Below are 12,338 nucleotides of genomic sequence, written 5' to 3'. Positions count from 1 at the left end.
CTTTGTGGCTGCTTTTATGGATATTACTTAACAGAAAATTGTTGTTGTAAGCCTAAGCTCCTCCATCTCGATTAAAAGGGTAAACTCTAGAGAAAAGTGGAGTTATGTTTATGCCTAAAAACAAGCCTGTGAAATACCATCTCAGTTCGTCAAGACCCCATTAGCTATATACTTTGCTGTGCATTTCATAGTAACAAATCATTTTACAATTCACTGGTTCTTCCTGCCACAGGATTTTGGACTGCATCATTGCACCTCTAAATACTCTATTTTGTCTGTACTCTTTGTATTTGCTTAATATTAAAGTTTAGATAATATTTAGTTCGTATGACTTCATAATCCAGTGAAACAAATGACTTGGGAATACTTCATCTTCCAATAAAATGGTTAAAAGGCATTACCTCCTTATTTCCAAATCTTTTTATGTCTGTTTTTTGTCTGAAAGGTGTTTTTGCAGGCATTAGTGTTGACATTTTGAAAACAAGTCAATACTAATTCAGTCCTTTAAAATCTTAATGTTAAAATCGGTGCTTTTAACTGCTTTTTACTTTGCTTTGATTTTTGCTTAAGCCTGGGTAAGTATGATGAATGTGGTTCTGTGTTGTGCCACGCATCAAGTAAAAGAAAAAATTTCTTCATCAAACCCAATTAATGCTGCCTCAGAAATACTGCATTGCCGTTTACTGATACATATTGAACAGATCTATGGAGGTTTAGCTGTTTATCTTTGCTATTTTTTCTCTTTTCCTGCTATGGTTTTTTTCCCTTGTGTATTTGACCTCGTAACAGTTGAAAGCAAATACTATGAAAGCTATTTAAACCCTTAAGTTATAGGGCTGTAAAAAAATTAAGTTGCCTGCAACCGAGCCTGACAAGTATGTATAAGTATTGTGATTTTTGTAATATAAACAACAGTAATAGTAATGACCGCATCCTACTGTGCATCTATGACAAAGTAAAAAAGAAAAAAAAATTAACCTTATTGCAGATTTGAGGATTTTTTTTAAGTGAAATGGTCTTTCAGACGTGAAAATATTTGTCACTTTACAAAGATTAAAACACGTTGTGTTTTAATAAAGGAAAAGCAAAAACCTGAAGTCCCACAGTCTTAATTTATTCAGCCTTACCTTGTACAAAATTAGCCAGGAGACAGCAGCATAATAAAAATAAATAAGAGAGTACCATTGTCCTTCAGCAGAATTCAGGCAGCGTTCTTCGTTCTGTCGCCTGTGTGGAGATCTCGTCTAAGTGAAAGGGGTTAAACATTAACGTGAATGTTTTCGTTTAAGACTTCATTTGGCTTCCCGCAATGCTTAGCGTATTTATGCTGCAATAATGCTGTTTGGCTTCAGAAATGTCCTCTGCTTCACAATAATGAGAGAAAACTTGAGCTTCTCCAAATTCTGTTGCCACTCTTTCGGAGACAGCCTTTAAAGGACTGAAATGAGACTTTCAAATATGTAGAGTACATTGCTGATTATAAATAGTATTGCTTTACCTCGGAGACTTTAACCTCTGCACTGCTACCCGAGCATACTGGATGATGAGAACTCGAAAGGAAACGAACCCTCTGCTCCTCTTCCTCCTCCTCCTTCTCCTCCTCCCCCAGTTTTTAACTGTTTGCCTGCTGAAACTTTCCAATTTGCAGGAAATAAATATAGTAAAAAAATTGCCTCTGGTCATTTGTAGTAGCTAGAAGCTTAAAAGATGTTAAATGAAATATCTCCTTCTGAAACCAAATGTTTACTGTGTTACTACTTTTATAAAGGTTCTTGGGGTTTGTAGGAAAAGTTACCAGATTAAATTTACTGGAATTGGGAAGCTTTGGGGTTCTAGAAATGAGTAAGAAGGCTGATGTATTTTGGATGCATTCAGGTAAAGACAGCATGTTGAGTCAGAAATTAGGAGAAAACCTCAAAGTGAATTAAGGCACAGATGCAGTTATGGCAGATACAATGTTATTATTGGCTTTAAGGGAAGCTCTGTAAATAGAGACTTCTGCTTGGGACAGTATTTTTTGTAGTAGGTGCTACAACTTCCAAGTGTTCACGTTCGGTGAATTAGTATGTAGGAGACTCCACTCTGCCCAAGTTATCATTTACTCTTTGACCCATTGTATGTCTGAGTCTGGTGGCAATGTCAAAAATTGTGGTCATCAAATCTTACACTACTGAACTTCTAATGAATAAACCTCTGGAAGATATCTCTCTTAAAACACGTTTTTAGTTAACTGTTACAAGAGACCATAATCTTTAATACATGAGCTTGTGTGGCTGGTAAATGAAGGGTGATATGGTCCTTGGTTGAACAGGATGTTTGTTCAGTCCTCTTTCTAAATAATACCTGTTTAAAGAGGGACAGTCAGGTTGTGGTCATACATATTCCATAATCTGGTGGGAATTATTTTGGAGAAATGTTCATGTCTTTATGCATTTCCTTGTAATGGTCATGTTTAGGAGGGCTGCACGAGTTAAGGAAGAGGTTTCAGGTTTCTCATAAGACATTAAACTAACATTGATGTAAACATTTAGACATGAAAACATATTTGCCTGTTGGTTATTTGTATTACATTAAGACTGGAGTAGTTATGGATAGAACTATGTCTTAGATGCTGCATCAAAAAAAAAAAATCACTCTGTCAAAAGTAGTTTAACAAGAAATGAGGTACAACAATTGTCTTATGTAGCTGAAACTTAAGAAGAAACTGCAAACTTCAGAATTCAGGAAATCATCTTAAACTAAGATTTCATTATTACTAAAAAAAAACCTCTTGTATTTTATTTTCTAAGGAAGGGTAAGAAACTAAGCTACCGTATTAAAATGGCTTGAAATTTAGGTCTTTGTTATTTGAAACAGCAATTTCTCACTTTCTTTTACTAGTTTAAGTTTAAAATATTATTTTTATGCCTGAACTAATATGTCTTTTATGACTCATAATATATTTATTGTTCTTACTGTTTTAAGTCTTCGTGTTGTTTTGGGGTTTGGTTTTTTGTAAAGTTGATTTTTGTGTGTGTGTATGTATGTATTTACATGTGGGATCTGTAGGGTACATAAATTTATTAGTATCAGACTTTGAAGACTTTTTGATCATACCTGCACACCCTTTAAATAATTCCTTGATGCATGTTAAGCCATTTAGATATAAAGAGTTTTGAACATGCTTTTATAATTGGACCCTGAAAAGGCTTTTAGACAAAAATCATGCTGCTTGTCCAACATATCTTTCAGTTAACATCTCACTCTTCAATTACAGATTGAATCTTGCATTCAAATCTGCAAACTGCTGTTCTAATGCTTTTGTTCGTTTCAGAATAGTTTTCAAGTTCAGTCTCATTTAGGAGTGTCTTCTATTCAAGGTGCTGCAAAAACAGCAAGGACCTACAGCAAATACCTTCATATGTATTTAAAGTCCCAATATAAACAAGGTACAGCAAGGGAGACCCTGTGTTATCATGAAACAAACATCTGCCCAGAAGACCTTAAGCTGAAGGAACAATCTTTCTGAATTCGCAAAACTGAAATTTCTTTCTGCTTTTTATCTCCGCGTTTCAAAATGATGAGATAAAAATCTTTCCTGTTTTGCATGAAGGGATAGTGAACTTTTTAAGAATTAAAGCTTTGCATCCAACAGTCCTGACAATTAAAAAATGTTTGATCCACATGTATGATGCAGCAATGAATCGTAGCCACTGGAGTTAGTGACACCTGGGAAGGTGGAGTTGGTTCTATGCCTATAACTTGCTGTACTTAAAGTATGTCTGGAAGGGTATGGTCTCTCTAATATAATCTGGTGGTTGTCATGGCAAAAAATTACCTGTTTCAATGAATGGTAAGAGGATACTGTCTTTATTTCCCTGCTTCTTGTAAATATTTTTCATTTTAGAACAGTTCCACCTGTGTTTTCCAGATGGGAACCTGGATTTGCTTACTTTTTCAAAATGCAACATTTATTGAAATTAGAGTCCTTTGACAGACTTTTACTTGGAGGAGATGTCCGCTTATTTTTGTATGCCTAACAGAATATGTTTTAAAAAACTATTGCAGAAATTACTTCTTAAATCAGTAGCCTGTAGGAGGGTGCCAGTCTTTCATGCTGTATTCAGAAAACACTCCACTAGAAATGAATGTGTAGGGCTTCTTTAGAATCAAGACAGCTGCCAGTCATTCCTGCCTCAGTATGAAGACTGATTGTCTATCTTGATTTTCTATATTTCTCACTTGTAGTGTCTGAGATCATACCAAGCTGGTATTTCTAACACTAGCTCATTGAGTAGCAATGGAAAAATTTGGGCTACTCACCCATTTCTTGTGTGTGACTTATTATTCTGCCTGACTTACTTAATATGCATCTCACTTAATATGCATCTCTCTAACCCTTGCTTCTCCTTCATAATCTCTGTGACCACTTGTGTTCAGATTCATTTTTTAAACTCTCTTCATCGCTTGAGGAGACTGTAGTCAAAGTACTATCCATATGTCCTTTCATTTGTTTAATTCCTACTGCAAATACATGAGTAACCTTTCTAAACCTTTGTTTAGAAAGCAGAAGAGTAATGACAGAGGCAGGATTATAAACTAATCTTGCAGATTAACAGAAAGCCTGCATCTTTAATAAAACAACAACAACAAAAAAAAAGAAATTGAGATCTTAGGAGAGAAATCATCGTAGTCAGTGTACCAAATGATTGAAAATGTGTGCAGTGAAACATTTGTGTCTTCAGCCAAAAAACAAATGTGGAATTACGTGAAACACATTACATGCATTATCCAGATTAATTTATAAATGTGCTCCGAAACTTGGTAGTGTTTAATAAATCAGATGAAGAACATTCAAATGGCAAGGCTGGGTTAATGAATTTAAGTAATTTTAAAAAAAAAATAAAATAATAATTTAAAAACAAAACAACAAAAAAACCACAAACAAAAAACCAAAACAAATTAAAAAACACAAACCCAAACTAAACAGGTTTTTCTGTGTAGCTCTTGGGGAGAAAAATTCCCTGGTGCTGTCTGTTCTACACATAGAGGAGTAACACCTTTGGTGGTGTTCCTAGTCGGTGTAAAGGAACTGCTCCTATCAGATGTTTCTTGTATTACTAAATTGAAAGACAAATTCTAGAGCAGAGTAACATAATGCTTAGATCTTACTCAAATGCATTCATAACTTAAAAAAAAATCAGGAAGTACTTCAGTGTTTTAGTTTTTATCTTTGGGGTTCAGAAAATTGAGTAGGTTCTAATTAGGGCTAATCTGGTCACTGTACGTTTTATGCTAGTAAAAAAAGAAACCTGTGAACAGAAAATATACAATGGGACCTTTCATTTAAAGAAAAAAAAGAATTAGTTAAGAGTGGTGTTTATAAGGGACTGATAGTGAAATAAATACTCAATTTACATAGCCCTATTGCATGGAATAGGGCTTTGAAGAAGAACAAAATATTTTCATATTTCTGAAATTGTTACAGAATTTGCTGTGCAGATTGATATGCGAGCTGCTCTTAAATGTGGTTATCAAAAGTCCACGATTCACTGGTAAGATGAGTATTCTCCTTTTCATGGAGAGGGATGCTATCAATCAGCACTATTTTCCTCTGTGGTAAAATCAACTGAGATTTTCCCATTGACGTTTTAAGTGAGAAGATGTATTGGACTCTATTAAAAGAGAAAGAACTATTGGAAAAGACACAGCAGCAAGGGGAAAGATTGGAGACCTCCTTGGAGACCTTAAACACAGTATTAATTCTAACAAAGGTTCGCCAGCATAAAGATTGTGAAAAAAATACTAGTTTTGTCTTTTTTTTTTTTTTTTTTTTCCTTGAAGTGTGGTGTTCCGTTTCAAGAGGAAGATGTGATTATCCTTAATGGTAATAAAGAAGATGTGGAAGTATTGAAGAAAAGGATGGAAGATAGAAGACTTAAAAGTAAATTAGAAAAGGTAATATTTTTGTACGTTGTTTAGAATGAAGTTGAAAGAGTTCTTGTCTGTAATGCAATCTGTTCTTAGATTGCATAGCTTTGCTAATCTTTGTGCAGACAGAAGAATTTACTCAGTAAGCTGTGTTGGACTTCAGTGCTACTTTTAAAAGTAATGAAATTATGTGCGTATTTTGCCAACAGCATATTGAAGTTGCATGTACTGAAACTTACTTTTGACTAGCAAGCAGTGCATAGTGCTCTGGAAATCACAGGATTCAACGCTGTGGGTAAAATGGGCAGTGTGCCAGCTATACTTTAGGTTTTTCTTGAAACAAAGAGCTTGCGTGAGTTCTGGTAATGAGGAAAATCTTTCCTGTGTTTCGTGCGGTAGTTCCTGATGGCAAGTTACGAGCTTTTTGATCGCCAAGTATTCTCTCCCAGCCTCTGTCAGAAACACAATACTGGGATACATAGATTCCTGATCTGATTCTGTAAGACCACCATTTGGAAATTTTGTTGTGTTTTGTGGTTCTTATAGTCCTGACTGATTACTGGTGATGTGACTTCCCACCATACTGTTGAGGTCTTTGCGTTTGGTTTTTGTGTTTTTTGTTTTTTTTTTATCTGATGAGGCAAAATGCCATGGAAATAAAGTTGTTGCAGCTCTACTGTATACTGCTACTCTGTGAAGTAGTAGTTGTTCTGTGGTACTGTACTGTCAAATGACAGTTCTGCATATGGGACTTTTTTCAGCATTGCTATTTTTTTCGGAACTGGCATTGCTATTCTGGAGGATGACAAAGCAAGCAAAAACTTTAGTCTTGACTCAGTCCAGAGTGCAGACAGATTTAATTGAATCTCAAGAGCGTGAATCATCTTTGTCTGACACTTTCAGCAACTGAGACTTTAGATGGGGGTTGATCATCTCACCCCTATTACTGCACTTGATTTTGTCTGCCTGTAGAATTAGATGGCATACAAATGATTTCCTAGATTGTTTTGAAACAAATAGTTGTTTACTTACCAGTGAGCATATGATTCCTTCTCATCATAGGGTCTTTATTAATCTGCGCCAATACAGCATCATTGGGCCTGGGCAATACAACAAAAGGACGGTTACCTGTAGAAATCCTGCTGTTCTCTTTCCTCTCTGTTGATAGCCTCTGCACTCAGTGTCCTGTAGCTTCTGGCGTAAGAGCAATGCTGTAAATCCCATGCTGTCTCTTCAGATGGGTTTTTTGGCTTGGGGGTTTTTTTCAGTATTTTGTAATTAGATGTTTGAAAGAATTTTACAGATAATTTGATGATAGAGTATTGCAGATCACAATAGATGAGTAATCGGGCCCAAAAGTAGTGGTTGGTTGCACTCGATTTTTGTTAGGAAGGTGGCCCTAACAAACCACCTATAGCTTTGGCTCAAATAATTTGAAATAGTCTGAAAGCTGGTGCTGACCCCAACTTCTGCGCAACAAAGAAGAAGTAATTAAGTGTGCTGACTAATTCTGTCTTCTACGGTGTTACCGCAGTCGCTCGTGGTGGCAGACAACAGGAAATCATGCTTTGGTCTTTAGGCTCTATATGCCTTGGGTCAATATGCAAATATTTTTGGTTTGTTTAGTGGAGACTTATATTACAGGCAGGTGTAGTATTTGCAAATATCTCAGCAGGCCTCTTGCACTCCATCCTCGAGTTCTGGTGGGTTTTTTGCAGTACTGCCTTGCGTTGCTGCACCAGCTGATCTTTTTGCAGCTAGAACCAGCCTTGTCTGCTGTCACTGGAACTATTCACTCTAATCGTGACATCTGTGAGCTCCAGTCCCAGTATCAGAAGACAGTTTCTGGTTTGGGATCTGTTGGCGCTGCTGTTCAGACCTCTTACTCAGTTCCTTCTTTCAGCTAGGGGAGCAGCCTAAGTGGACCTACTGTGCTTGGAGCAGGGAGCGCACACACTCCTTTTCTTTATACCCATGAGATAAAACAGAAGGAAGGTGCAGCTAGCACTAGTATAAATAATTACTCAAGCTCAACTATGTCATATGTGCCCGTAATGAAATATGTATACGTATATTTACAAACATCTGATAATTCAGATGCCAGATACTGGGAGGTAACTTTTCTTTATAAATCCACGCATTGTAACAAGGGTGGAAGCACCTTGGAAAGAGGTTTTTAATGTAGACTGACTGACACCGGGAGAGCCAATAGTAACCCTCTGCCGCCACCTTCTGGATAAACTTTGCAGCAACATCTGCTATGGCACTTTTTTCCTCAAGCATTAATCGTGTGGTTGACAGCATGGGTTCTCCTAATTTTTGTGACACATTTAAATATATTTATTTTCTTTGAGTTTGTGCAGCTTTCTTGAAATATGTACACCATTCTGAATGTATACAGAGTCATCTTTTGTGATAATAACACCAATGACTTTTAATACATCTTTCTTTTGCAGTTTGGCATTTATATAATCAAAGCCAGTAATGGGATTCTTATTGCTGTTGTTTGGGTTTTTTTGTGTTTTTTAATCTGGACAAACATAAATTAACTTGAAAAATCTGGTCCACAGATGCTTTTAAAAAATTTAGATTGGCTATTTGCATCCTTTCTTCTCAAGCAAACCTGCAACAAAGGGCCCAGTTATTGAAATTTACCCAGTAGGGATTTTTTATTGACAAACATCTTTATTGATTACAGTTAACTGTGTCCTGTTTAATATAGTGCAATTTACTGTCCTGCCATGTGGGTTCAGAGTATCAGATTACCTAATGATGATAACACACACACACCCCCTGCAAAGTATACAAAGCAAAATACCATATCCAGACAGTTTAGTTTTGGCCTGCACGATTTTCTTTAAAGTAACTTCAAGGTTCTCAGGGTTAATATTTTTGCATACAGAAATAATACCAGAAGTGTGGATCAATATTGTGGAAGGAAGAGTTCCGGTGTGTAGGACATAAAAAAGTACTAAATGAAATTGTGTGTCTAGCAAATACAAGTTGGGAATTGTATATTCTTTCAGTACATTACCAGATTTCTGCTTGTGTTTCAGAAATCAAAGAAATGTAAGTCAGCAGAATCCGCTTCTCAGCAAGATACCATTGAAGGTAATGTCACAGCTACAAATTATGTGTAGCCTTCTGAGTCATGAAGCAGATTCATGATTTCATTTTTTTTCTTTCATAGATTCTCCAGGTCCATCAAAGGCTAAGAATGGAAAAGATTGTATCAATTCCAGTTCTGGGGAAAAGAGGCAGATTGTATTCACCAAAAGTTCAGGTTAGTGTTTAATCTAAATGTGGAAATGTGAACAAACAGTTCTACTTTGAAAAATATCATATTAGATATCCTTCTCTGGTTACACCCTCTCACTTCCTTTTTTTTTTTTTATATCTGTCTCAGTAATAAAACGTCAACTCCTGTCTTCAAGGGAGCCATAATGTCATAACTCACTTTTTCAAAGAACCCTGTCTTTCAAAAGTCTGTCCTAAAAGACTGCCTTTCCAAGCTGGAGTAGGAAGCTGCCTCATAAATATGCACAAATCTCCTTGTTCAATAGAAACTGTAGTCAATTTAAGTTTTTCTTAAAACAGAGCTTTGCTTTACAATCTGCAAAATCTACAAAACTGACTCTACGAAAGGTGTGTGAGGGCTTCTATTTGTCCGTTTTCTCTTATTCTGCCCGGTTTTCCTTTGTCCCATCTGCTATCCATCATTGTATACTCTGGGTAAATAGTCCATAGAGTGAGGACTGACTTCTTGTTATACTTTCACAAAATACCTAAAATAATGAGGTCTCTGCTCACGCTTGTGACTGGCAAGTGCTGTAGTGATGCAGATAACTAATAAAATAATAAACACTTTTCACCACATTGCATTTTTTTCACTGTGAAACAAACCAGATTTGCTTGTTTATGTCATTCCAATATTGCTTTAAGTTGGTGGGAACCAACTTGAATGAATTACATTAGAGATTCTTATTCACACAGTGATAAGAGTCGAGGGTTTGGTATATCTGTTTTACTACTAGGAGGTAGTGTGAGGAGAATTAATAGTTGTTTTCCTGAAGTACAAGTGGTCAAGAAATCTGTTATGGCAGTTTATTTCAATGAAGTATATTAAAATATCCCAAGCTGATGACTTGACTTTTAGTCCTCCATTTGAGCTGCTAATTTCCTGTGTCTCTGTGGGAGCAGCAGAATATAACTTCGGGATGTACTGATGTACCTACAGCAGTCATGCAGCTAAAAGTAAACTTGGTAGTCCTTTAGTCCAAAGGATGATGCCCTGTCTTTATGTAATGTATATTATGTTATTTAGTGTCACCAATCCATACTGATGTTTTCATACAGAACTATAAGAATGAGTACATTTTTAAAGTCTGAAGTTTCTGTGTGAAGTATTCAATCATGTACATTACAGCCACAGAAAAAGTCAATGTAATTTGTTTGAAGAATCTGAGAATAGTTAAATGATGAACTGTAGATAAAGTATGTGAGAAGCTGGGAGAATTTCCATCAGAAATACCTTACCTGCCCTCTACTGTTTGTTTTTATAAAGGACAGACTTTTAAAAATATTTCGTTCCAGGTGATTATAATTGCTCTTGGATGTTTAGGAACCTAGTCATTCTAATGATGTTTGATGTATTTTTCTTTTCCAAGAATGTAAAAGAAAAAATATGCCTTTTGAAATGTCAGGTCACTGGTTTATGTTTCTGGCAGCAGTTATATTGACCAGCAAGAGATTAAGAGGAGAGAAGGAAAATAAAGGAAAATCCGTGGACTGAGGAATGCCAGTAGCATAGGAGTTAATTTGCGAACATGGCACCCTAAGGTTTCTGGACTTGCAGCATACATATTCATTCTTTCAAATCCAATGTTTGGTATTTCTTTCCAGATAACTATTGGTGGCATTAAAAGAAGCATTCTCCAAATATAAAAAGGGTCTGATCTATGATGATTTAGAATTGCGCATATGATTCCTATGACTATATGCAGAAATCAGTTAAGTGCATTTTCAGACAGGCTCCCTGCTACCTATTTACCTACCACGGTGCCTAAGTTAAACTAAATATGTAGAGTTTCTGCAGACTTCTATGTATTCATTTGTTTGCACAAGAGACTTATCACATGCTTTTTAAAATACTGTCCTTCAACTCTGGAGAAGACTAAATAGTTGTAAAGAAAGAGGGGGGACAGTTGTAGCAGTAGATATAATACACTGAGGGAGATGGTATCAGAAACAGAGGGATGGGCATTTTCCTATCCCAAATAGAAAATGATGCAAACCATTGTTATTGGTCATAAATGACTTTGCAAAGAATAAAGGGAGGAGATAGATTCCCTGGGGAGAGTATGTCACAAGTTTAGCTTTTGTCATTTGATAGCTAATTTCTAAACAATACTTCAGGGTGGTGGAATACTTTCATGTTTCTTAAGACTAGAGTTCAGAGACATTTTTCACTTAGATGAATAAATGTTGTCAATACTGAATTACAGTGCAAGGGATTTACACAAGTAGGAAAGAATTCCTCTCTCTCTCCAAGATTTCTAAATACATTTGCAGTAAATATTTTAAAAGCTAGGAACATGTTTGCTGTTAGGAACGTGTTTGCTATTGAGTACAATTATGGGATATATTTGCTATAGCCCTGAAAAAATGTATATACTTCATCTCTGTACACATTATTTTTAAATACTTTCTTACATCTTTATTTAAATATACTTTTATCAATTGACAGCTATTATTCATGCTTCATTCTGTTCCTTTTTCTCTGTCAGATAACAGAAATTCATCTGTCCCAGGAAAAATCAATAAGGCTGCTTCTGCTACTACGAAGAGGTCCATTGCAGACAGCGAGGAGAAATCTGAGGCATATAAATCTATTTTTACATCACACAGCTCAGCAAAACGTTCAAAGGAAGAGTGTTCCAATTGGATTACTCACACAGCATACTATTTCTGAAACAATGATGAGCCTGATTGTAACATTCATTACTGCTTTCCTTCCCTAAGGCTTTTTCTGTACAACTCTGATACAGAACTTTTGTTGTAGTCTGATGTTATCTGGAATTACTCCGTTTGTAAGCTCTCTATAAACTTGTGAATAACTAATGAACTTGTGTTAGTTGCAAATTCTGTTAAATAAGAAATAGACCACCAGAATCCATGTTGTATCAGCAGACCTCATTCTAAAATGATGGATTATTTGCGCAAAAATTTTTCTTTTCTTCTCCCAGTTGGATGCTGTCATTCTTAGTCACACTAGCTAATCTCCTCAGTAGTAGGAGTGAGGGTAGAAGGATCTGCCAGCTGTCCTCTTCTATTGATATTTGCTGCAACTGTAATTATAGTTTTTGGTGTGTTAGTACAGAAATTCAAACTTTTTTAAACTTTCTGACAGTAAAAAGAGCAATAATGCT

General features: G+C 35.9%; 1 protein-coding gene across 2 annotated transcripts in view; it reads left to right on the top strand.

The window, feature by feature from the left end:
- Window positions 1–12,079, top strand: part of RTFDC1 (replication termination factor 2 domain containing 1) — a 28,059-nt gene extending 15,980 nt beyond the window's left edge. The window contains exons 6-10 of one of the 2 annotated variants that reach the window (XM_009694581.1): window positions 5,824–5,937; window positions 8,967–9,021; window positions 9,101–9,174; window positions 10,178–10,203; window positions 11,704–11,881. In XM_009694581.1, the coding sequence (XP_009692883.1) occupies window positions 5,824–5,937; window positions 8,967–9,021; window positions 9,101–9,174; window positions 10,178–10,203; window positions 11,704–11,881 (447 nt within the window). Of the gene's footprint in view, window positions 1–5,823; window positions 5,938–8,966; window positions 9,022–9,100; window positions 9,194–10,177; window positions 10,204–11,696 lie in introns of both variants that reach the window. The other variant, XM_009694573.1, reaches the window with a different exon arrangement.
- Window positions 12,080–12,338: the final 259 nt, after the last annotated feature.

Source organism: Cariama cristata, unplaced genomic scaffold (assembly GCF_000690535.1).
Source record: "Cariama cristata isolate BGI_N322 unplaced genomic scaffold, ASM69053v1 scaffold31110, whole genome shotgun sequence".
Lineage (NCBI taxonomy): Eukaryota > Metazoa > Chordata > Aves > Cariamiformes > Cariamidae > Cariama > Cariama cristata.
Note: the sequence above shows the minus strand (reverse complement) of the source record. Positions and strands in the feature narration are given on the sequence as shown.